Source organism: Scylla paramamosain, chromosome 4 (assembly GCF_035594125.1).
Source record: "Scylla paramamosain isolate STU-SP2022 chromosome 4, ASM3559412v1, whole genome shotgun sequence".
Taxonomy (NCBI): domain Eukaryota; kingdom Metazoa; phylum Arthropoda; class Malacostraca; order Decapoda; family Portunidae; genus Scylla; species Scylla paramamosain.
In genome coordinates, this window is record NC_087154.1 from 2,240,001 (window position 1) to 2,267,500 (window position 27,500).

General features: G+C 44.5%; 1 protein-coding gene across 1 annotated transcript in view; it reads left to right on the forward strand.

The window, feature by feature from the left end:
• The window catches only part of LOC135097575 (protein grainyhead-like), a 235,375-nt gene that overhangs the window by 168,897 nt on the left and 38,978 nt on the right, over positions 1 to 27,500 (forward strand). The window contains 2 exon segments of the mRNA XM_063999498.1: positions 2,659 to 2,716; positions 2,718 to 2,822. Of these exon segments, the coding sequence (XP_063855568.1) occupies positions 2,659 to 2,716; positions 2,718 to 2,822 (163 nt within the window).

Sequence of the window (27,500 nt, forward strand, 5' to 3'; positions counted from 1 at the left end):
TGGATGCTAGGAGATGATTTTACGTCCAGATTTTCCTTATACTCCGTGTTTTAGAGAGAGAGAGAGAGAGAGAGAGAGAGAGAGAGAGAGAGAGAGAGAGAGAGAGAGAGAGAGAGAGAGAGAGAGAGAGAGAGAGAGAGAGAGAGCAGGCAGAGGCGATGGGGTGTCGGTGAGTCCAGCAGTAGCAGTTCTAGGGAGGGAGATCACCACGGCCGAAGATCTCTTGCCTTATACACGAGACGCTTGCCCTTGCCCGCGGCCCTCTCCTTGCACGGGGGAGAGGGAACAATTTGTCTCTAGCCCGGAGTTACCTTCGTTCTGCTTGGCAATGACCTTAATCACTGCTTGTTGGGGTCTGGGCGGCAGGGGTGAGTTAGTCTGAATATATGTTATTGAAGGGGAATTCACTATGATTTGTATCTTTGCTGAACCCCTGTATTGAATATTCATTTATTATGTGCATATTGCCCACTCGCTACCTCATTGGTATTCTGTGGCGGGAATTCTGTTTTACCCTTACCCCTGCAGGATCCGCCGCTCAGATAAACGTCTTATATTTCAAGAGTACCATTTCAAACCTGTCATTTTGGCTCGATTTGTTTGTGCAGTCATGGGAGACAGTAGGAGATGTGCTTCCTGAGGAGTGGTGTAATTAATGGTGGCAGTAGGTGTTGACTGGCCCCGTGGACCTCCCAAGAAAACGTATCATCAATTGATTCAAAACATCAGACCAGCTGAATAAAAACTGCGCTTTATATCCTCGTTTGAGATAATGCGAGCTAGGGCTGCTCGGGTAAAACTTTAGTGAAGGAACTGAATTCGGATTTGTGACGCTTGGCTGCATTTTAGCACGTCATCATTCGCGATCTATTTTTCGTTCATGACAAACCAAACGAGCTGAAGCCTATTAGCACCGCGCAGCACCTCCCAGCTCTGCCCTATAGCCCCACCACTCCACCTCTCACTCCTTCAAGCACACAAAGAACTCCTGACTAACGAACAATTCTTCTTCTTCACAAATTATATATCAGACGAGTTGCGTGAGAGTCCATCAGGCTTTACTCCCATGAATGTCTTCGCTTTACAGCTTCATTATTCAGCGCGCGGGGAAGACTCATCATGCGGCCGCCAATAAAACCACGCTAAGTATTTTCAATGGTCACGCAGAATCGTTATCACCCGCGACATGGCGCTCAAGGGCATGACCAGGGGCAGAGGGGGGCCTGCTGCTGTCATCCTCCCTCTATCTCCCCCTGATGACACATGAGACTCGTTAGGGGAAGAAAATAATAGACGGACGTGACATGTAGTTCACTCGAGAGTCACGTTTTTCGCTACTCAGGCAAAGTTTCCTTTCTCCACATTTGTTTCATAACATTATCACATATTACCGTGAGGAAAGATTAATTCCACGAGATTAGTGGCGTTTAGTATTGTGTGTGCTGATTTGGTTGTCTCATGTTAATGTTTTGATGAGACCGAGTAATTATGAGTAGCACATAGGAGAAGCATATTGTAACTGTACTTGATAGAAAAGACCAAACACCCATATTTATTAAAGATATAACATAAGAACATCTTATCGATACTATTCACTGTAACACCATAACGCATCATTTTGAAGAATAATTGGCACTACGTGGATCAAGGAACTTTATATGTAAAGTGCCTAGCGAGCCTCCTCTATCCCATTCACTCTTCGGTTATCGATGCCTGGCAAGTCCCACACCTCATAGATGGGCGGGGCAGTGAATACCAATGATGCTATTTTTATGAAGGTCAGTAGTAGGCTTCTGTGGTGTGAGGACACTGAGGCGCTCCTTCACGCAGCTACTGATGGCCGCCCCCTCGCGGCGACCATGAACATGATGGCTCCAAGGCTGACAGACGCACATATTATTTTGCTTGTGGTCTTTTATTGAACATTTGGAGATTAACTTGGGATTTACGGAAATTGTGTGTGTTGCACCCGGGAAGACTTTTTGTGAATGTCAATTAAACTGTAAAAACTTACATTTATGCTCATGGTTAACCACCTATTTTCTATTCTGGACATTATCTGCGTCTAAATGCTCTTTATCTTATATTTTCTCCATTTTTCCTGTGTTTAACCTCTAAATAACACTATATATATATATATATATATATATATATATATATATATATATATATATATATATATATATATATATATATATATATATATATATATATATATATATATATATATTTATATATATATATATATATATATATATATATATATATATATATATATTCTGTGTGTGTGCTTGTGTGTGTCCATTTAGTGTAAAATTAATCTTTAGTTTATCATTTGTTCTTGTTATAATGCTGTTCAGTAAATTATTTTACTTCCTCTCCGATTCCCTTGCCTTTTTGCTTCTCCTGAAGGAATAAACTGAAACATTAGGTAATGTTGATCAGTTAAGTTCTTATAATCATTTTCATTTCGTAAGGAATATCTCTCTCTCTCTCTCTCTCTCTCTCTCTCTCTCTCTCTTCTCTCTCTCTCTCTCTCTCTCTCTCTCTCTCTCTCTCTCTCTCTCTCTCTCTCTCTCTCTCTCTCTCTCTCTCTCTCTCTCTCTCTCACGCACACTATCATGCTAATCACACACCTGTATCTCGCCTCCACCTCAGAGTCAACCAGTACGGCTTCAAGTACCACCTGGAGACGCCCATCTCGACCTCCCAGCGGGCGGGAGGATGACCGCATCACCTACATCAACAAGGGCCAGTTCTACGGGGTTACCATGGAGTACATTCACGACCCAGAGAAGCCCCTCAAGTCCGGCACAGTAAAGGTATGTAAGGTCACTCCTGCTCTGCCAGTCACGACGCGCCCACTCAGCCCCTCCCTTACCTGCCCTGCCAGGAAATCAGGGAAGAGAGAAAGTCATTGTCCTTGTGTGTGTGTGTGTGTGTCTGTGTGTGTGTGTGTGTGTGTGCCTATGTGTGTGTCTGTGTGTGTGTGAGTGAGTGTGCTTGCGTGTAAGTATATACCACATTATTAATTAAGTGGTATTGTGTGCTGCCCTCCTCTTGCCTAAGTGTATATCATGTTTTCAACTCTTAATATTTTCTGTGCCGAAAAATGTGACGCCACAGAAAAGTACGAAACAAGATACGAGGCGAATGACAGATACCGACTGTGTTCGTGGGAAACAACTCGTATCGCCTCTCTCCCGCCGCTGGGAACACCGTATGGGTGGAGCCGACGCGAAATTACCCACATTAATAAAGCGAAAATAGCAGTGCACTTTATCTCAACATTTGTTCTCTCATCCTAGAGTTCCTGTCGCTGATCCGTTACTGAGAGCAGATATTATTAGTACAATGCAAATGCAACTTTAACGCTGATGCTTTAGTTTAGTTTAGCTCTCTGTTAAGAAAAAGGTAGGAAAAAATATGGTGTTCTAATTAGAGTTTTGGAACATGTGTTTTCATAGCGACAGTGAGGAATGTTGACGATGCAGTGAAGTCACGTTCAGTCTATCAGTAGCTGCGGCGGGTCCTAGTGATAAGGAGTAAGCTGGCCGGTAACCACAGCGCCGCGGCCTCGTCTCAGGTGACCCGCGACTCCCACGACTATCATTGGCAGGAAACTGGGTCTGGCCGCCCTTGTGGTCACCAGGGGAACCCAACCTGTGATTGAATCTGTGTGTGTTTTTCACCATCCTTGGGCGAGACTGTGGTCACTCTAAGCACCAGTCACGGACAGGTGGAGTGGCGGAATGGTGGTGAGGAGGAAGGGTCCGAGGAACATGTTTGTATTGCACGAGTTTTCTGTCTCCACCTCACGACTTGAGAGAGAGAGAGAGAGAGAGAGAGAGAGAGAGAGAGAGAGAGAGAGAGAGAGAGAGAGAGAGAGAGAGAGAGAGAGAGAGAGAGAGAGAGACTTTTAATGATTGTATGTTTAATTGCTTCTTATCTAGGATGGACAGAAGGCGGCGTTAGGTCCACAAGCTACTCATATCATACTAGTTGGAACACATTAGGAATTGTACTAAGTGTTGACGTTACACTGATCGCTTTCACACACACACACACACACACACACACACACACACACACACACACAGTTCTCACGGACGTGGCGAGTCAAGTGTCCCCTTCCAGCCGCTTCCCTCCCACACACAAACCCCTGATGAAGTAATTCTATATATTTTTTACCCATGTCCCTCTTTTGATGTTTAATAATAGCACCTTGATTAAGTACGTAAAGACAAGGCGATAGAACAGCCATTAAAGAAAACTACGTTAATGAAAAAAAAGAAGCCAATTAGAGTACTGAAGGAGAAAATAAAGTAAAAGTGGAGGACTTGAAAAGCGTGGAGTGTAGGATGTGGTACAGTTGTGGTGTAGTACAGCTGTGAAGATGTGAGGCGGGGTGTGGACGGGGTATCAGAAAAGGGAACTCTTAAAACACAGCGCGTCAAAGGGGTGTAGGAAAGGAGCCGCTGCACCATCACTCAGCGTCAGTGATTAGGGTCACCCACAGATTAGACCCGGATTAGGAGGGTAGGGTTTTTTTTTTTTTTTTTTTTAAGCCTCTTCGGCAGGGAATACTCGTACTACAAAGGAGGGAAAGGCCTTATGGGAGAATCTCTAGTACGTGCCTAGAGAAGGAGAGACACACACACACACACACACACACACACACACACACACACACACACACACACACACACACACACACACACACACACACACACACACACACACACACACACACACACACAGAGAGAGAGAGAGAGAGAGAGAGAGAGAGAGAGAGAGAGAGAGAGAGAGAGGAAGAAGGGGAGGAAAGAAAAAAAAAGAGCTAAGAAAAAAAAAGCCAATAAAATGTTGCAGTTTTTCTCACTTCTTCCTCGTTTCGGATATTTTATGTTCACGACCTGCATCTTCCTGTGTTCACTTCATTCCTTGCACAGAATAGGAACAAATAAGCGAATAGTAGTGAAGCTGCGGCAGAAAAGTACGAGTGTATATTGACGAATGCGTGAAGGAATTCATCTTATGGAGCACAGTAAAAAGAAACAAGAAATAAGTATATGGGAGAAAGTTTGAAGCTCGGCACATCATTTTTTTTTCTCCCTACACATCGGATCTTCTCTTCCTCCTCCTCCTCCTCCTCCTCCTCCTCCTCCTCCTCCTCCTCCTCCTCCTCCTCCTCCTCCTCCTCCTCCCTTTCCTCCTCCCCTCCAATACCTTTCCTCCGTGGGGATTATGAGCCGCCAAACTTCTGACAAGATAAGCCCCAATGAAGAATTAATATTTATGCGACTATTCCCTTTGGTGTGTGTGTGTGTGTGTGTGTGTGTGTGTGTGTGTGTGTGTGTGTGTGTGTGTGTACGGTATCTCACTTGAACTAGAGAATAAAAGTCAACGAAGACAGTGTCTCTCTCTCTCTCTCTCTCTCTCTCTCTCTCTCTCTCTCTCTCTCTCTCTCTCTCTCTCTCTCTCTCTCTCTCTCTCTCTCTCTCTCTCTCTCTCTCTCTCTCTCTCTCTCTCTCTCTCTCTCTCTCTCTCTCTCTCTCTCTCTCTCTCTCTCTCTCTCTCTCTCGCTTGTGGCTTGGAGGGGGCCTTGATTAGAGCAATAAAGAGGAAAGCAGGAAGTCAGGATCTCTACTCTCTCCACAATGACTCCAGGCAGCAGTGTCTCAGGTCGACCCTTGACCCCAGGCAGGGCACGTGACACTAGGGCAGAGAGAGAGAGAGAGAGAGAGAGAGAGAGAGAGAGAGAGTCCAGAATGTCATAAGGAAATTCATATATTAAGAGTAAGGAGGAAAAATCACAGGGTAAGAGAAAGAGAGAGAGAGAGAGAGAGAGAGAGAGAGAGAGAGAGAGAGAGAGAGAGAGAGAGAGAGAGAGAGAGAGAGAGAGAGAGATTTAATTTTATACAGACAGTCGTGTATGTATTTCTAGTGTGAATAATCAATTAGCAGCAGTAGTGTAGGAATAATTAAGAATACTTTGGAAACATTATATAATGAGGTGGCGGTGGTGGGCAGACACGCATTAGCCACGCATTTCTTCAGTAACTAACTAGCTAAATACGTGAATGCATTTTTGCGTCGTCTGTCAATGTACCGGCGCCGCACACGGGAACAAGAAACTCATCCTCCTCAGGTAATCAGCCTCTAAGACTAACAAGCTCACACACCTGCCGTAGTGAGGGGGAAATTCAATTAGTTTTTATCTGCGCACCTGAGAGGATGCAGCTGCCGCCGCTACCACCACTGCACGACTCAGGTGGCCAATGCTCACGACCTCTCCCGCCCTCACCCCGCGGCCACACTGCCTCAGCGGAAACTAATCGAGGACCAGGAGATGCTTGGGTGGAGGGAGGCAAGGAGGTCCGCTTGTCTGTCTCGTGCCGTCATTGTCCGGCCCGGGATGACCAATACCTGTCCCGTGTGGGTGAGAAAGGTGGAGTGACCGCTCAGACAGGAATGTTTACGGCTTCCATAAAACATCCACCTTGACTTGGAGTGCATTGTCGCTGCCATGAGGTTTGGAGCTTTGCATTTATAAGAGAACGAAGGAGCATCTCAAGACGTTTATTTTTCATTGTTCGCTCGATATATTTGTTTATTCATTCTTACTAAACATTGCGGTGAGAGATGGCTGTCACTTCCTCGTGAGCCTCTGACTGTAACTCCTGGAAAGACCGAGGAGATCTATTTTCGGTCAGGAGTACATGATTTCCAGCAGGCTGGCGGTGGTGAGGGCAGTGGTGGTGGTGGTGGTGATGGAGGTGGCGGTGCTTGGTGAACACGCTCATGCTGCACTTTGGCGTGTGGTGAAAATTAAGGGAAGCGAACCATGACAGCAGTAGTTTGCAGTGAAATTACATACACGGCGCCAAGGAGCATCGGCGTAAGGATGGAAGGAGCCCGCCGCGTCTATGACTCTCCCTTTTTTTTTATGTTGTTTTTGTATAATGCTAATTTTATCAATGGGATGGGTCGGTGTTGGTTTTGGTCGCTTTGTATTCCGCGTGCCACCGCTTGTTACACGTCGTTCGTTTAGCCGTAACCCATCAGTGATGATAAAGGTTAGGCGTCCAATTTGCTCCAGCGTCAGAGTTCTTTGCTTACATTCGATTTAAGGTCAAGGATCCCGCCGTAACTAGTAACAAGACTGCTTGCCGCGATATTTATAGTGATTGTAAACGCCCGTGCCACAGACGAAATATGTGTAGGACAAAGCACACACACACACACACACACACACACACACACACACACACACACACACACACACACACACACACACACACACACACAGAGAGAGAGAGAGAGAGAGAGAGAGACATACACACTATTCTCTCTCTCTCTCTCTCTCTCTCTCTCTCTCTCTCTCTCTCTCTCTCTCTCTCTCTCTCTCTCTCTGCCGAGTCTCATCAGATCCTTAGTTCCGAAGTTGTATTTTCTTCCTTTTCTTTTTTTACTTTTTTTCATACACTTTTTTTTTTCTGGAGGGGTTTTAGCTACGAGCGTTCGCCGTGTACCAGACAACGGGCAAACACGAGAACCCTTTCAGCGCTGTGGCTTCTCGTCTACTCCTCCTCTTCTTCTTCCTCCTCCTCCTCCTCCTCCTCCTCCTCCTCCTCCTCCTCCTCGTGCTGTTGGTCCGTCCGTCGATCGGGAAAGCATTGGTCTCTTGCCTCGGGAGGACTTCTGAAGGGGATGCAATTAGCAGTATTTCCCGCCTCCGAAAGTTATGATTACTTGAAGTGGTGCCGCTCATGACTCCCACCGCTAGCAGAGAATATAAAGAGTAAATGGTGAGGAGAAGCGCTGGGTACGTTCGAGTACAAGGCGGCATCGGCGGCGCATCGGGGTAAGAAAGGGAAAGACGAAATACTGCCGAAGTGAAAGAAGAAATGCATAGAATATTATTATATAATCAAAATTAGATAGCAAAGCTGGTTGTCGACGAGAGAGAGAGAGAGAGAGAGAGAGAGAGAGAGAGAGAGAGAGGAGAGAGAGAGAGAGAGAGAGAGAGAGAGAGAGAGAGAAATTGGTGTATCGTTGAGAAGAACAAACTTTTAGAAATAGAAGGTTGACAGACAGAAAGACACACAGACAAGCACACAGACAGACAGAAATGTTCAACTGTCCAGAAGTTTACAGCTGGAGGACACAAACAACTCGTGTCTTTCACCTCCTGCCATCCTATAGAGGCGATTATAGTGAGGCGGAAACCCTTCTTCCCCCAGACTCTTTCCCGCTCCTCCTCCCTCTCTTCCCCCCTCCCCTCGTCCTCCCGTCCCGTGTCGTGTTATCAAGCCACTCATTATAAGGGTTGTGTTGATCCCCGCGCCGGCCCTCATAATGCTGCCGAGAATATTGATCAGGGGTGATGAACGAGCCCGGGAGAGGAAATGTCACCTACACACTGTGTTCCTTTGCGAGGTCGCCGATTGGTGGATGCAGACAGCCAATCGCGTGTCGTTTTACATGTAAGGAAATTTTAAGTGTTGTCGGTAATGGAGGAAATGTCGGGTCTGGCGGGAGATAAGAATGAGCTGCATCACGTTTATGAGAGGGGTGGGGTGGAGCTTTCCTTGTCGTATATTTAGTCGTTTTTCCTTCAAAAATCAAGATCCAGGGAGTGGCTAATATGGCATTGCATGGGGCTTCAGATGGGTTTATTTTGTTTGCACTCTTGTTGCGTTTTGACACTTAGGTTTGGTGCATTTGGTATTTAAAGCAAATTTATGTTTGGGGAAAAGTAACTATTTCCTTGTAGTTTGCCAACTTCCCGCCAAGCACAGTCCTTTCCAAGCGAGGATCCGCGCCTGCCCGTGGCACTGTGAGCTTAACCGCACACGGAAAAACGTGATGATCGGCCACACACTGGACAGTGACCAGGAGATATGAACTGTAAACCCCCCGTTTATAAAGTGTACATGTACAACAGCACCAAGGAAATGGATATAGTCAACTGATAACGACCGAAATTTTCACGAGTTTCAAAGAACGTTAGTAAGAGGTCTTTAAGTGTCAATTTCTGGCAAATTACAGTGCTCGTAGAAGAAAGGGACAGGTTACCATCTGATAGAGATCGTATAGTTTTACAATATAAAATAACTTATAAGGTAACGATATAAAGAAGCTTTCTTCTCATTGTGCCGCGTATAAACGACGCTGCGTGCTGATTCCAAGAGGCTGACAACATGGGATGCCTCTCCTCTCCTTTCCGCGATACCTTATCAAACGACCTGTGGGAAGAGTCTCGTCTCGTCGCCCGATTACTTACCTTACTGCAAGTGTGTTTGTGTGTGTGTGTGTGTGTGTGTGTGTGTGTGTGTGTGCGTGTGTGTGTGTGTGTGTGTGTGTGTGTTTGACCTCGAAACTTGCGCCTTTCTCTGAGCTGGCAACAATAACCTTCCAGCAAGAAAGGCGACTCCTGACACTTACATAAACGAAGGCAGCCCCGTGGGGTCAGTCGCGAAATGCCCCACCGAGAACAACGATGTTTTGCTCCGCTTCAAAATTATGTCCAGACTCGCAAACCAAGATTCAGGTATTCAGACAAAGGGCGTCTTGGCTGGACACACCTTCCTCTAATCTCCTCCTAGATGCAAATTTCCTTCCCAGATTACACATTTTCCTAGTAAAAAACGGTCGGGAGATAAGCGTAGTGGCGGAGCAAGGCTTGATGCGATGCCAAGGAGATGGCCGTCACATGAATCTCTCGAAGGGCGTCTCCACCAATGAGAGGCAGGGGCTGGGCGGGCGACGCTGCGCACTGGCGGGACGTCTTCAAACTCCGCGCCACCCTCCCGACGGTGAAGAAAAAAATAATTAAATGAGGAAAAAAATGTGTAGGGCCTCTCTGCCGTCATTATCAAAGTTTTCATTGCTGATTAGAGAGAGAGAGAGAGAGAGAGAGAGAGAGAGAGAGAGAGAGAGAGAGAGAGAGAGACTATTTATCCTGCAATAGAATTTTTTTGTCATTTATGACTTTTTTATGTCTCGCCGTTGCCTCTTTCATTGTATGGCAAGAGAAAACATTAAACCTTTCTAAAGAATCTACTCGTGGCCCTTGATAGTTTACAAAGTGTGTGTGTGTATGTGTGTGTGTGTGTGTGTGTGTGTGTGTGTGTGTGTGTGTGTGTGTGTGTGTGTGTGTGTGTGTGTGTGTGTGTGTGTGTAAAACTATACTTTTATTGAATTAGTTGACAGGTGGGTAGATGTAGTGGTAATAATTCTCAGGTAACATGTGTGTGAAGTAAAGTTTCGGGTGTAGATAACTTCTGACCTTCACTCCTACAAAAGTGTGGCGCAGCGGTCAGTTTTGCATTTTTAGGGATGTTTGTTTAGTTTTTAGTCATTATTTAAAAGCAACGCCTGAATATCAGTGTCCACAAACATGGTATTAGTAGCGGACCTCCCTTTTGATCTCAGGCCTTCAGTCTCCTCTAGTGCTGCTCCTTAGCTTTGCTCAGCGTAAGACCTTTAGCTTTTGAGAGCCGCGAATTTTGCTGACCAGAGTTTTGACAAATTCAGGAAAAGCGTGCAGGTTAGCGATTATAAAATGTTAACTTGTAGAAACTTGAATGGCCTTTTCCAATCAGATCGAGCTTAAATACAGTTTTTAATGATTATTTACCATTAAAGCTCATCACTTATTTCCCCACGACAGGGTTTGTTTGTGGTATCTTGACGTAGGTCGTGCAGCTTGTGGTAAACAGAGAAAGTAGTGTATCATCTACATCGTTTTCCTGGCACAGGTGTTCGTAACACACATGTGCAAATAGCATGCACACACACACACACACACACACACACACACACACACACACACACACACACACACACACACACAAGACGTGTATGTGTGTGTGTGTGTGTGTGTGTGTGTGTGTATTATTATCACAACGCCAAGGTTCTTCCCTCCCCGTGGGCCAGTCTGACAGCCGGACCCTCACCAGCCCTCTCTCCCTTCCTTCCTTGATGATAGCTTTATGCTTTCAATTTGTGATGTTTATGAAGTCGGCGGCCGGGACCTGCGTGCTCGGGTATGGGCTTATCTTCGCTACACGACTTACTCCTCCACTCGTAGTAAGAATGAAAAACTTGCGAGCAATCAGTCCTTGTTGGGCGTGGCTTAATTCTCCTTGCAGCCTATTTTACGTGCATTTCTGAGACTAAATAAAAAGAAACGACTTCTGACATTTTTCTCTCGTGCGCGACAAGATTCATATGCCACGCTGACCGTCATAGATTACACTCCACTATCAGTTTCGGCAGTAGACACCTGCCGAAACGATAATTACTCCCAGTGAGGTCTAAAGCACTGTTCAGGGGGTGCTGTGAACTTATCATTAAACCCAGCTGTGACCTCACTGAACGTTTCCCTTTGTGTCTCACAACACAAGGGGGTAGTCACAGCCTGCCCTCTAAAGACAACTCTCTTCCTCCACACAAAACTACAAGCATCTAATAACACACACACCCTTCACTCAAAAAATTTTAAAATCATGGCGACTCCTACACCAGCCTCGGAGTCCCCATCTGGGGAGGGGACCATAAATGTCCCCAGGTCGGACTGCCTTTCCGTCGACGACCGTAAGTGTCTTGACACCCCCCTCAACTTTTTCTTCATTAACTTCTGCAACATTCGCGGTCTAAGATCTAATTTTCAATCTGTAGAACACCACCTCTCCTCTTCTAAACCTCATCTTCTTTTCCTCACTGAAACTCAGGTGTCTGAGGCAACTGACAGTAGCCCCTTTTCTGTTCCCTCCTACTTTCTCTATCCTCATTTTCGATCCAAAGCTGGATGCTGCGTTTATGTGCGCAATGACTTAACCTGCTCTCGTGCCCACGCTCTTGAATCTTCCGAGTTTTCCACCATCTGGCTTCGACTACAGAGTCATTCTCATACTAAATTTATCTGTGCTGTATACCTCTCTCCTAACTCCTCTGACTATAAGAAATTCTTTGACTACTTAACTTCCAAAGTGGAGCACATTCTGACCCTCTTCCCTTTTGCAGAGATCTCCATTCTTGGAGACTTCAATGTTCACCACCAGCTTTGGCTTTCCTCTCCCTTCACTGACCATCCTGGTGAACTAGCCTACAACTTTGCTATCCTCCATGACCTAGAGCAATTGGTGCAACACCCTACTCGTATTCCTGACCGTCTTGGAGATACGCCCAACATTCTTGACCTTTTCCTGACCTCTAATCCTTCTGCTTATGCTGTCACCCTTTCTTCTCCGTTGGGCTCCTCCGATCACAATCTCATATCTTTATCTTGTCCTATCACTCCAATCCCTCCTCAGGATCCCCCTAAGCGAAGGTGCCTCTGGCGTTTTGCCTCTGCTAGTTGGGGGGACCTGAGGCGGTATTTTGCTGATTTTCCTTGGAATGACTACTGCTTCCGTGTCAGAGACCCGTCTTTGTGTGCTGAACGCATAACAGAGGTGATAGTGTCTGGCATGGAGGCGTACATTCCTCACTCTTTTTCTCGTCCTAAACCTTCTAAACCTTGGTTTAACACAGCTTGTTCTCGTGCTATACATGATAGAGAGGTGGCCCACAAAAGGTACTTAAGCCTTCCTTCACCAGAATCTCATGCACTTTATATTTCTGCCCGGAACCATGCCAAGTCTGTTCTCCAACTAGCCAAAAACTCCTTCATTAACAGAAAATGTCAAAACCTTTCAAGATCTAACTCCCCTCGTGATTTCTGGCATCTAGCCAAAAATATCTCCAATAACTTTGCTTCTTCTTCTTTCCCTCCTCTACTTCAACCAGATGGCACCACTGCTATCACATCTATTTCTAAAGCTGAACTCTTTGCTCAAACCTTTGCTAAAAACTCTACCTTGGACGATTCTGGGCTTGTTCCTCCCTCTCCTCCACCCTCTGACTACTTCATGCCTCGTATTAAAATTCTTCGTAATGATGTTTTCCATGCCCTCGCTGGCCTAAACCCTCAGAAGGCTTATGGACCTGATGGGGGTCCCTCCTATTGTTCTCCGAAACTGTGCCTCCGTGCTTGCACCTTGCCTAGTCAAACTCTTTCAGCTCTGTCTGTCAACATCTACCTTTCCTTCTTGCTGGAAGTTTGCCTACATTCAACCTGTTCCTAAAAAGGGTGACCGCTCTAATCCCTCAAACTACCGTCCTATTGCTTTAATTTCCTGCTTATCTAAAGTTTTTGAATCTATCCTCAACAGGAAGATTCTTAAACATCTATCACTTCACAACCTTCTATCTGATCGCCAGTATGGGTTCCGTCAAGGACGCTCTACTGGTGATCTTCTGGCTTTCCTTACTGAGTCTTGGTCATCCTCTTTTAGAGACTTTGGTGAAACTTTTGCTGTTGCCTTGGACATATCAAAAGCCTTTGATAGAGTCTGGCACAAAGCTTTGATTTCCAAACTACCCTCCTACGGTTTCTATCCTTCTCTCTGTAACTTCATCTCAAGTTTCCTTTCTGACCGTTCTATTGCTGCTGTGGTAGACGGTCACTGTTCTTCTCCCAAATCTATTAACTGTGGTGTTCCTCAGGGTTCTGTCCTGTCACCCACTCTCTTCTTATTATTCATTAATGATCTTCTAAACCAAACTTCTTGTCCTATCCACTCCTATGCTGATGATACCACCCTGCACTTTTCCACGTCTTTTCATAGACGTCCAACCCTTCAGGAGGTAAACATATCACGCAGGGAAGCCACAGAACGCCTGACTTCTGATCTTTCTAAAATTTCTGATTGGGGCAGAGCAAACTTGGTATTGTTCAATGCCTCAAAAACTCAATTCCTCCATCTATCAACTCGACACAATCTTCCAGACAACTATCCCCTCTTCTTCAATGACACTCAACTGTCCCCCTCTTCTACACTGAACATCCTTGGTCTGTCCTTTACTTATAATCTGAACTGGAAACTTCACATCTCATCTCTAGCTAAAACGGCTTCTATGAAGTTAGGTGTTCTGAGACGTCTCCGCCAGTTTTTCTCACCCCCCCAGCTGCTAACTCTGTACAAGGGCCTTATCCGTCCATGTATGGAGTATGCTTCACATGTCTGGGGGGGTTCCACTCATACTGCTGTTCTAGACAGGGTGGAATCAAAAGCTTTTCGTCTCATCAACTCCTCTCCTCTAACTGACTGTCTTCAGCCTCTCTCTCACCGCCGCAATGTTGCATCTCTTGCTGTCTTCTACCGCTATTTTCATGCTAACTGCTCTTCTGATCTTGCTAACTGCATGCCTCCCCTCCTTCCGCGGCCTCGCTGCACAAGACTTTCTTCTTTCTCTCACTCCTATTCTGTCCACCTCTCTAACGCAAGAGTTAACCAGTATTCTCAATCATTCATCCCTTTCTCTGGTAAACTCTGGAACTCCTTGCCTGCTTCTGTATTTCCACCTTCCTATGACTTGAATTCCTTCAAGAGGGAGGTTTCAAGACACTTATCCACCAATTTTTGACCACTGCTTTGACCCTTTTAGGGACTGGCATTTCAGTGGGCATTTTTTTTATTAGATTTTTGTTGCCCTTGGCCAGTATCCTTCCTACATAAAAAAAAAAAAAAAAAAAAAAAAAAAAAAAAACTACACCAACGATGACGTACGCGTAGTTAGCAGTGACTCATTTCTTTTATAAAGGAACGAGACTAAACCTGGAGGTGAAAGAACACATGATGCAGCGGTAAAACCTTCCCACACGGCCGGACCGGGAGTGGGGAGTGAGCTTCTCCAGGCAGATCGTTCAACAGATGGCGAGTCAGTGGCCTGCGGAGACCCGGGTGGCGACCCAGACTCACACCACCGTGTCCGCCCCACAAGATGGATATGTAGATTGTGCCCTGCGAGAATGATCCCAACCTAGTATTAATCAGACGCACTCAACTCTAACCGGGAACTCACGACACGTCACGGAAGGAAGGTGGCGCAGCTTTCTTCCCTCTTCTCACTCCTTCCTTCATGCTGAGGTGCAAAGTTTCACACCTCAACACATCGCGTCTCTCGCTGTAGCTTTTCTGTAGTTTTTTTTTTTTTTTAACTTATCCTTTTGTGTCTTTTTTTTTTTTTTTACCGCACAAAAGGTTGGATATTGGTAAGTGTTTTCTACTTTCTTCCTCTCTTTGCAGTGTTTCAGTTTGTGTTAAGCGTCCTAACAAAGCTCCTTAAAAATGACGAGTTGGTGATGTCGGTCCTAACAGAATGTGCAAGTAAGAATACTCGCCTCCAGTATTTATTTGTCTTCCCTAAAAAAAGCAAGTTTTGTGTTTAAATACTCAGTTTTGTAGATCTTTTATTTAACGTGATTCCTCTAAACCAAGAACTTCGTTTAACATCACAGGTATAACATTCAGAGGAAGATAAAAATAAAAAGACTACCTTACTATCATGTATTTTCCGGTGCGCCGCGTGTACTCACTGGGAAATTACCGTAACTAACTAACACTGGATTATAATGTACGTAATGGTCTGCCCAAACTGAATGGGTAAAACCATGCAAGATTTTAGTTTTCCGCATTGAAATATGGTGGAAAAAATAGCATGTTTAGTTGGCGATTTTCTGAGTGAGGCAAATAAGGGTCTGCTTTGTCATGGCGTCGCCCTGGAATATCGAAACCACCACCTCATCCTCCTGTAATGGCCGTCACCTCCACAAGGCCGTCTGGGACACCTCGCCGTGCACCCCGGTACTCGGCCTCGCTCGAGTGACATTAGTGTTCCCGGTGAGGTTTTTTTTTCTTTTTCTTTTTTGAAGACGAAAAGAACCAATGGGCAAGGGGTAGGAAGGGTGTTACAGTCGTTCCTGTCTGGCCCTGAACACCTGTGAGGGTCCCTGTAGCCGCCCCACGAGAAATACAAGACAGCAAGTAGCAATTTGCAGCCTTCATTCATCAGAGGTAAGAGGCATGTGGGGATCGGGTGTAATTGCGAGTGGGTTTGCACGGCCGCAGATCTGCACCGCCGCCACCACGTTCATTTGACCGCATACATCACTGCTACCCGCGCATTAACATAATAAGCACCAGATCATTGTTGAGGAATATTTAATAAAGCAGCGGCCACCTCTCGTCTCGACTTAGAAGTAAAGACGAGAACGGAGTGATGAAGTTATTAAAAAGCTAATCCATCACTAGTTGTTCCTCAGGGTGTTATCCTTGTTATCTTAGAAGGGGTGTTCAAGACGCTGTCGCCTGGGATGTGAGGGAGGGAACGGAGGGAGGGAGGTGAGAGATCAAATGAGACTGCGTAAAAACGAAAGCTCAGTGTACATTCCAGAGAGGAGGGGAAAAAATGAGAGACGGAGGATTGTACGTGGAAAAGAAAGATTTTGGGGGCAGGAATTTTTTTTTATGTATCATGTGTAGGTTTTGTATCTTTCTGTTTTACTGTGATTTTCTTTTATTTTCCGTGTGTGTGTGTGTGTGTGTGTGTGTGTGTGTGTGTGTGTTCCTTAAACAGGCCGTCCCCGCAATTAGCAGACCTTCTGGGGCATATAATCTTATGACTAAATGTGCCACTCTGTGTATCAATTTACTAACGGAAGACAGTCCGACGAGACATTAAGAAAATCACACATCTCTTATCGTTCGCATTTGGCCGCCACCAAGACAGGTATATATAAACCCACCGGCGTCCTACAACCCAGAACTGTGACCGCCCCAGTCCTCACCCTCCCAAGCCCCCATGCGGAAATGACCCGCCACAGAACAGTCTCACATTATTACTGCGCCTACCTAGGAATACCAAACCCGCCTGCTGCAGAATGTAACAAAAGGAACGCTGAAAACAATGAGGAAGAGAACTGAAGATGATGACAATGAGAGAGAGAGAGAGAGAGAGAGAGAGAGAGAGAGAGAGAGAGAGAGAGAGAGACACTTGTATAAATAGTGTTCATACAGCATGGGCGTAGCGGCCTTGGAGACTTTTGAACGTTCAATTAAGATTCGCCCCGCGCCCTGAGAGATAAACCATGATGCGAAGTATTTTAACACAGCAGCGAACATTTATCTATCTCGTATATTTTAACACTGCTGGAATTCATAATTATGACTAGCGTGGGGACGACTCCCTGCTACGTGACCAAGATCTGAATTGTGGAAACTCCCCCCACCTTGGGCCCGCCCTCTGCTGCTCACCCGAAGCAACACGCCCCCACACTCCTGCTGGGTGGGGGGGGGACAGGGGGGTAAAGGTGCACGTGGATTTCATGTGACAGTCGAGCAGTAAAATTGACGCATTTTTCATCAGTAGTTAAGTTAATGTCTTGCTGCAGAGAAAAAAAAAATGTCAGTCAGTTCTTGTTTTCTATTTGGCTTCAATATAAATGATTGCAAACACACAAACACGAGCGAATGATTGCACAAAGTAACGAAATATTGTCTGAGGACCAACACACGTATTTGTCCTGAGGTAATTATTGTGTGACGAAGATGTAAACGACGTGAGGAAGGAAAGGGCAATAGGTAAACAACAACAATCCCGCAGGGCAAGAGTAAGGGGATAAAGTGACATGACGATGGAGGTGTGACGCAGCGCCTACCGGAGTGTGACGGTGTGGACGGAGAAAAAAGACGGATTAGCGGCAATGATAGGGTCGTAAAAGGAGAGGAATAGCGCGTGGTGGATACAGCAGGCAGCCGACCACACAGCCAGGCCACAAGATCGTCTGCTACTTGATAGATGAAATTCAGCTAAATGTTTATTCCACTTGAGTTTTCTTGGCCTGTCTTGAGACGTGTTCATTATTGCCTGTTTATCAAATCATTTACTGACAGCGACTTCCTCAAAAGAATAGGTTTTCTCGGTGAAAATAAAGAATTTCTGAAGAGACTACATCAAGTGGAAAGGAAACTCCATAATTCGTACCAAACTTTAGATGTATGATTAATAAGAAAGAAGTAGCCAGTTTTTAAAGATTTTGTCCATTGGATTTCATAGTATATAATTTGTGGGCCACGCTAGCTTCCTGACTCAGTGACGATTATTTTATGTGCATAGTTTTCTCTTTTTTGTTATTAACGATGGAGACTTAAATGAGCCGAGTCGTATTAAAATTATCGTACTTAAGCACACCACCACTAGCAAGAATATATATATTTTTTTTCTTATATTCCAATGTCTTTTATATATTTTTATGTATATACGTATGTCTCGTTCATCTTTCCACAGAATAGGTATGTCTTCCTTCCTACTAACTTTATTTTCTTTACTGTTATTACTTTACTTTTTTATCCCGTCGCACCTTAATGAATCCCAGAGTAGGAGCGTGGGGAAGTGTATCACGTCACTGGTGTGTGTGTGTGTGTGTGTGTGTGTGTGTGTGTGTGTGTGTGTGTGTGTGTGTGTGTGTGTGTGTGTGTGTGTCAAGGTTCGTTTTTTAGCATGACGCCTTTGTCTTGGCCTCAGTCGCCCTCAAGATAGTGTTTAAAAGTGTCTGTTTGAGTCACTCACGGAAAAAGATACTCCACATGGCCATTAGTGAGAATATTTTAGACCTTCACAAAGAAAAGACGTGTGTGTGTGTGTGTGTGTGTGTGTGTGTGTGTGTGTGTGTGTGTGTGTGTGTGTGTCTTTAAGTACATGCGCGTCTTGCCTTGGTGGCCACGAGACGCAGGCATTCCAATCAAGCAAAGTTGAATATCATGTAAAGAAATGAAATTGTGTGCATTCGTCGTCTCTCTTTTTTCTTGATCTTTTTTTCTTCCTTCCTTGCTGGTTAGTGATGGTTGGCTAAGTTACGTCAGCCAGCTGTACTCTGACTTGACGGAAAGTGAATTAAAACAATTTACAATGACTGCAGCTGGTGTGAAAAAAGTGAGGTGAAGTGATGTGGCACAAAAGCTTTGCCTGCGAGGAGAACTGTTGCTGCACGTCACCTGAGCGTTACGTTTGGCCCTCAGCGATCGGCAACACTCCATTACTACGTACCATTCTATGCGTACACTATATATCATCAGCGTCATCGTCCGTGTAATTGACGATACATGCTAACTTAGGATGTGGATGGAAAAAGATGCCCTGTGAGTGAAAATTTCTTAAACATGTGTCAGAGAGAGAGAGAGAGAGAGAGAGAGAGAGAGAGAGAGAGAGAGAGAGAGAGAGAGAGAGAGAGAGAGAGAGGTAAATGTACTGACATTTTTAATATTCTTGTCTCCCAGAAAAAAAAAAAATATATATATATATATATATATATATATATATATATATATATATATATATATATATATATATATATATATATATATATATATATATATATATATATATATATATATATATATATATAGTGCTGGAGAGACGTATACATTTCTGTGTTTGAATACTTACTAAGTGTTTCGTTGATGAAAAATCTTTTTTTTTTTTTTCCCGATAATTATGATGATAAGGAAATCCAACAGGAAAGAAGGGATGAACATTTCCTTGTATTTATTTTCTATTTACTTCCTCAATGAAATGATCAGTAAAGGTATAAAGTGACACATCCTCATACTTGGCTTCCTTTTACCTTCAAGTCTTCCTTTCCTTTATCTTTTTCCTTATTTTTTGTATTGTTCATGTGCTCTTCCTTCTTCGAATCTTTTATTACTCGTTTATTCTTCCTTCTTCCGAGTTTTATTGTTCATATTTCCCGTCCTCGGTCCTCGGCGCCACGTGTAGTCGACAGCGTTGTTTCCACTCATCTTTTGTTGCACCGAGGAGCAGATGCGCTTTTTTCCTCCTCCGTCTTTGAGCGACGCAGATAAATTCGGAAGATTGAACCTCGACTTATATGTTTAAAGATGAATGCTGTTTGCTACTGAGAATTTTCTTTCCTTTCTTTTTTTCTCTCTTCTAAGCGATCATCTCATTCCAACCTCGCCAGAAAGTCACCACTGCAATTTTTTTTTTTTTTTTTTGCACATCACCCACAATTAATTTATAACGCAAGCCGTCTGAGTAATGCGACGTTCATTTAACACAGGACTGGTAAGTGAATAATACACATACCTGCGTCCCGAGCCACAGTAATGATGGGAAAGCCGAAGGAAAATTTCGTAATGGTTGTATTCAATTTATTCTCCTTCACTGAAATATTTCTTAGATTATCAACTGTGAAAAATATATAAGAGATAGAAAGTTTGTACCATTACTTTTAGATGCACCGCGGGAGTGTGTGTGTGTGTGTGTGTGTGTGTGTGTGTGTGTGTGTGTGTGTGTGTGTGTGATAAAGAGGCTGAGAAAGAAGCCGTAATTGGCCGGTCTCTGGAATCTCGTCAATTAGAACATTCCTGAGATAACATTACACACGATAAACCGGAGGAAAAATAGTAGGAGGAAAGGGAGAAGGAGGAGGAGGAGGAGAAGGAGGAAGGAACAGAAAAGGAAGCGAAGGAGGAAGACCTGACAGTATAACCATCTTCAAGCCGTCTTCGGCATTATTTTTTTCCTTATGGTTCTCTAACTGTATTTGATTCCTGCTTCCATCCTCTTGATTAATACTCCTGCAGTGCAGCAGCTATCAGGGGTGTTTTGGTGCTGCTTCTGTGTTGAGATAGAGTTGTTGTTGTTAGTGTTGCCTTAATAAGTTCAGGTTAATGAGTGCTGATAGATGTCCTACATTTCCAGTCACTGTTCTTGTGCATAATTCATATTTTTATGTTAAAGGATGTCGAAAGAGTTGAGGATCCTCCCTCACCGAGCCAGCAAATTACAAGCATGAATTCGATTTATCGCAAAATTGATGCATTCATACACAAATTGCACGTAGCGCGAGCACACACACACACACACACACACACACACACACACACACACACACACACACACACACACACACACACACACACACACACACACACACACACACACACACACAATCACAAATCCTGGCTGTTATTGTACAAACAAGCTGGTGAATGATAGACTCTTCTTATCGATGTTACACTGCCATTAAACATATTTATGAAGCTTTCTTATGAACAGTTACATTTGCAAAAACAAAAGGAAATATAATTGAATTTTTACTGATATCACTGAACCCAAGTTGCCTTAACCGATAAAATATGCGCGAGTGGATGCGCAAAACAGTCAGTGACACCTGTTGCCTTCAGGAGGATGATAATTCATACCTGTCTCGAGGAGCTTGCTAAACATATTTGCTGCACAATATTTTACAGTATTTATTGCATCTTTCTCAGCTTTCTCGCCGAGCTTGACCCGAGGCTTGACGTGTGTCAGTGTCAGGTCAGGCCGCGGACCCGCCGACCACCCTCGCAGGTCCTGGCCGCGGGTGGGTGGGCGGCTGGGTGGTCCTTGATGCCTGGCTCCTCCCTGGTAAGCTTCCCAATGAGCCTCGTCATCCCGTATGTGTTTTGACCCGATAAGGTTTGGTCGTGTTTGATTCTCCTCATGACGTTAACTGCCTCGCTGGAGATAAAGTTCAAGGGTCTACAGATCCAAGCGTACGTGGAGAGTCCAGGTAGCGGTTGTCAGGATTTACTGGGTCATAGAAGCGAGGTGGATGAAAATATTATAGTTTGTTCCTGTTTGATTTTTCTCATGACGCTAACTGCTTAACCGGATATAAAGTAAGATGGCATTTGGACAGCAGAAGGAGAGGAAGTGAGTGGAGAGTTCATGTAGTGGTGGCTTGTCTTCCTGTGCCATGGATGCCAAGCGGACGATAATGTTAATCCCTGTTTTATATCGTCTGTCAACTTGCATGAATGGGAAGAAATGTTTGCCTTCCTGTTAAGCTTGTACGCACATTCACTGTGGAACCATGACCTCAAACTATACTTTAAAGTTTTGTCCTCTCTACATACTTTTTGCAGTAGAGTGAACGCCTATTAAGCGCACTTTGGAGAAGAACTCGTGATATCAAAAATAGTCACCCTTGGAGTAAATACCTTAGAACATAATGAAACAAAGGCAATAGAGGGGAGACACCCACGCAAGGCAACAACTGACCACGTACTTGGGTACCTGCGTAGACTTCCATACTCGTATTTTGTGCAACTGTTGTGTAAAGCATTGAGCAAAGGTTAACACACACACACACACACACGCCAGATAAAGATAGCTTTCCTCTTTTTAATGCTGTAGGAGGTACACGTAGAGGTCTGAAAAAGGTGAAGTGAGTGAGGCAGCAAGCGAGGCGAGGTGCGGGAGAGACGGGTCGAGGCCACGATGAAGAAAACCCGGTAATTGACCCAGTAAAGATAGTTATCTGCAGCCTAATTGGTTTCGTGGCTCATTCTCGGGTGGACTGAAGGATTTTTATTATTATAGTGCATCTTGAAGTCCTCGTGGATGGTGGAGGGGCGTCGCTCTCCACGGACAAACACCGAGACTTGCTTATCGGCAGAAAGAACACTCGCCACTCTCTTAAACCTTCGACTTTTCCCTTGCCTTTCTCAATGTTCTTTTTTTTTTTTTCGTAGCACAACTTATTTGTTCTCTGTCCAGTTTTTTTGAAGCCAGTTGCATTTGTCTGTGTGTGTTTTTTCTTCTATTTCTTTAATGCTGTTCATGATATCTTCTTTATTATTAATGTTCGATTATTTTTCTTTTTCTTTTCTTTCTTACTTTCTGTTTTTGTTTTCGTCCTTTTACCTAGAAACTGTTTCCTCAATATCCAGTTTTATAGAATTCCGTTGTAGTTCATGGTGTTTTTTTTTTTTCTTTTTGTTTTCCCAGTTCCTCTATTCTTTTCTTATTACTTTACGTTATCATAATGCAAGGATGCTCCTCACAATTAGAAGATAAGGAAACGTTCTCTTATTCTGTTTATTTTTTTTTTCTTTCGTACTTCCTGCCGAAATTCGTCAATGGTGTATTTGCTTTCTGTTCTCAAGACTTCACATTTGTTTTCCCTCACCTCCTCTCCTCGCTCTTCCTTCGCGCCTCACACCTTCGCTCCGGTCATCACTCCTGCATCTTCATTCCTGCCCACACCCTATTCGTGCAACTCCTCCTATTCCTCTTACTCCTTTCCTTCTCCACATCTCCTCCTGGTTCTTTTCTTCTTTCTCCACATCTCCTCCTGGTCCTTTTCTTCTCTTTTCGTGTTCCTCCTTTATTTATTGTTTCTTTCTCATCATTTCCTTCTCCTCCTCTGCTTTCTCCTTCCCTTCTAGTCCTCCTCGTCTTCTTCGTCGTCATCTTTGTCATCGTCGACGTCATGCTCTCCCTCTCCCTCCTCCTCCTCCTCCTCCTCCTCCTCTCGTGTTTCATCCTCCTATTCCCCTCACACTTGCGCCTCTTTCCAACGATACCTCCGCTGATAAACTTTTATGATGCAAAAATGTGACGGCTCTAAACAAAGAACTCGATAGTAAAGTGAATTTTAATTTCTCGACGCACGTGAAAGTCCAGTAATGGCCTGTTGTTTTTTTTCTTTATTGCTGACTCGATGACTATCTTGATGCATTGCCCTTCCTTGCGCGGCGCCACCACCGGCCTCCTCCCCCACACTCTCCCTTTGTCTTGCGCGAGAGTCGACAATAGAAAAAGAGTAATTATGTGACCCGGGAATATAGACTTGATATTAGGTTGGTAGGTTGGGTGTTATGGGGCTCTTTTGCAGAACGCGAGAAAGGTAGCTCGTCTCTCTCCTCTCCTCTCTCCTCCGCTCTCTCTCTCTCTCCCTCTCCCTCTCTCTCTCTCTCTCTCTCTCTCCTCTCTCTCCTCTCTCTCTCCTCTCTCTCTCTCTCTCTCTCTCTCCTCTCTCTCTCTCCTCTCCTCTCTCTCTCTCAACATTAGACCTGTATCGAAACATTAGCAGGAAGATTTCCGCATGTCTGTCTCTTAGATGAGTTTTACAGACTTGTTTTATAGTTAGCGTGCCATTGAGGAGCGCCTAGGCCAAGCAAATCATTAGGTACGTGGGCGCATGTGTGTGTGTGTGTGTGTGTGTGTGTGTGTGTGTGTGTGGCGGTGGGGGGTGTGGGTGGGTGTACTAGCGGTATAAGTTCATGCCTGGTCGTTACATTTGTACTGTTGGCGACCCGGGCTTGTGAATAACATTTTCTTCCTGAGTGTCTGGCAAGGCGGATGTGTTCACGCTGGTGTTTCTGTTTTCTTAGCTTCAATACATAGCATACTTTCCCTCTTTTTTTTATTTATTTATTCTTTTATTATTTATTCTCGAAGACTACGAAACTCCGTCATATTTAGCTAGCAGGTTTAAATCGCCACTACCTTGCCTCTTGTCGTAAGAAATTATTTTTATCACTCATTACTTTTTTTGGTGTTTCTCTCTCTCTCTCTCTCTCTCTCTCTCTCTCTCTCTCTCTCTCTCTCTCTCTCTCTCTCTCTCTCTCTCTCTCTCTCTCTCTCTCTCTCTCTTTATTTTCTTTACAATACTTTCTACGACGCCGGTCAGATGCAAGGAAAATGTAAGCGTTTTGATGCTAACGAACACACAACGCATTAGACAAAAGTAAATTGATGCAAAGGATTTTTTTTTTCTTTTTTTTTTTTTGTGCCACTGATGCCCTCAGAAAGCAGGTTTAGGTAAATCTAGCTGGTGGCGCTAATGAGAAGCGCTGAGGCTGCCACTCCTGCTGCTCCCCACGGCCACGCCTTCGCTCCGTACGGTTCAGCGAGGCACCTGGAATACCACGCTGCAGGAGGACGGTCGCGTGATACATAGCGACTTGTGATATGTAAAGAAAGAAACGAGAAGTGTAAATTATTAGCTGTTTTGGATGCTTAGGGTTACAATAGTATCTCTCTCTCTCTCTCTCTCTCTCTCTCTCTCTCTCTCTCTCTCTCTCTCTCTCTCTCTCTCTCTCTCTCTCTCTCTCTCTCTCTCTCTCTCTCTCTCTCTCTCTCTCTCACACACACACACACACACACACACACACACACACACACACACACACACACACACACACACACACACACACACACACACACACACACACACACACACACACACACACACACACACACACACCCCTCTCGGCCCCCCACCAGACCCACAGGTATATTGGATCAAGTTATACTTTATGTCTTCCCTGAGCCACACTCATGACGCGATGCGGGCAGGTCACAGCAGTGTATAGGCGTCAGTGTAGAAGTGTGCGATGTGTGAGAGAAATTTTCCTGCCGATGTCTGCCGATGACTCTTCTCCACACAGCGAGCCAAGTTGTCGTGACATTCCAAGTACTTTTTTTATTTTTTTAGAATTTTCTTCTTCCTCTTTGACTGTCTAAGCACGTCCTTCCCACTTTGGCTTTTGTAGTTAAAAACAAAATGTAAAAAATCATGTTATTTATAAAGTAGAAGTGCCCATAACTTGTGTACAAACTCATGATGCAAAATCATAATGAGAATATGAAGAAGACAGAATATTGCCGTAAGAATTGGCAGACTTTCGAACAATACAGCTGCTGCGGCAGCATTAGTATGCGGTGTCGCCCGCGCCGCGCCGCAGCGCTTCACAATAAATGCAAATTGAGGGTTTACTGGGAGGGAATGGCCAGCCCTTCCTACCCCGCCGACCGCCGCCACCGCCTTCTGTTTGTTGATGATGTGCTGTTTACGGACTTTGTTTTTGCTAAAAATTGTTTATATGCGTCTCAGATTAAAGGTAAGATACGACGTTTACTTCATAAAAGGCTACAGCCTACCTTGTGTGTGTGTGTGTGTGTGTGTGTGTGTGTGTGTGTGTGTGTGTGTGTGTGTGTGTGTGTCTGCATGGTTGCATGTACGTGCGTGCGTACGTGCGTCCAAGAGCGCATGTTTGTTGTTATGTATTCTAGTAAGTTATTACTTTCAAGCATCTACAAAACACGGATCATCTGTTCACTCGCACTTAACAGTATCAGCATAGAGCACAGAGGCCTGGCGCTGGTAATATAGCTGTTGTGGTGTTCACTTCACTGGTGGTTAGTATGCACACCGCGCCAGCTGACGGTGAGGTGCTCAGCGGAGGATCCCTCTGGTGCATGGACTTGGAAAGACCTCTCTGTATGCAAACGCCCATCCACCAGGTAATGCACCGATGCCCTCCTAGCCGCGCTTTGTTAGGCCACCGCCGCTCTTACCCGCTCCTTATAGCTTGTCATGGGTCTCAGATACTAAAGACTGCAGAAAACTACCTTCTTGATCCATCATAATGAAGACTTGTTATGTGGGGCTCTGTTGTCTGCGAGTTAGGAACGGCACCCGTGGGTTGCTGTCGTGCTTGGTGTTTTTTTTTTTTTCAAAGTCTGTCCGCGCGTCTGGTTAACACAAAAACTGTTGGTACGTACAGGTCGAGTGTTTGGGACATTATGGTAACTAGCGGTCTGATTTCTGTCAACGTAATGCGTAACTAAGGGATTTTATGGGTGGAGGGAGTAAGGACACTGCAAGCTTACGTTACGCTGACTTTTTCCACCGGCAAAGATTAATTCTAGAGATGCTGTGGTACTGAGTTCGACTTTACAAACTGAGTATGTTTCGGGCGAGAAAATCTGTGCTCCAAGCCGTGGGAGCCAAGATATGGTACTCTTTCTGATCCTCTCGCCTTACCACTGTGACGGCCAGGATACTGCAGCGGAACTTTACGAGAATATAAAGCTCAAGTATTTTTCAAGGCTCCGTAACATGTGAATAAATTAAAATGTGCGAGGCATTTTTGCTGCGGGGCCGCACGTTGCGATGATTAGTGTATGTGTGTGTGTGTGTGTGTGTGTGTGTGTGCTCGGATGGATAATTGGCATTTGTTGAATGTGCACTTTAATTAAACCCTTGAAAACTTTAAAGCATTAAGTGTGTTTACAGAATACCTGCCCCTACGTACCAATGATATAGTAGAAATCTGCGCCGCCAGGTGGCACCTCACACATCGACACCCTCGCCCGCAGTGGAGAGGGAACAAAAAATCTCCCATAAATGGTATAATCAACACGAATTCATTTATAACACCACCTGCTCCACCGCCGCTGTCCTCCACATTGAAGTATTTACTTAGTCGTAAACCTAAAATTTTAACAAACCCAACAAAGCTTTGCTACCTGAAAGTAAAAGATACCCACACCCTTATGCTGGTCATCGCCACTCTGCTATGGCCTCTCCTTAAAGTTACCCTTAATACAGTGGTCTAATAGAAGAACTCGGACAGGAAAATGAGTGATCGGGTAGTTACAACCATTTGGTGCCTGTAGTTCCATTTTTACTCCTGAAGATTTAGAGTTATTTGAATGAAAGGTGTCTTGCATTAGTAGTCAAAGGGCTAGTATTTGTAGACAAGATGGAGATGCTAACTGTCTTATGTTATGGACAAATATCATTATTTTTTTTATTTATTTATTTATCTATTATTATTTTATTTATATATTTATTTATTTATTTTATTTATTTATTTATTATTTTTTTTTTTTTGGTGCAGAAGGGGCAAGCTCAGTATTATTAAGGATCGTTACCTGTTCCGCCACTTCTCCCTTTCACTGTGAGGCGATAGTGGAAAGTAAGGAAGTGAGGGATTTATTAAGTTCAGGCACCGCAGCGGGGAGGT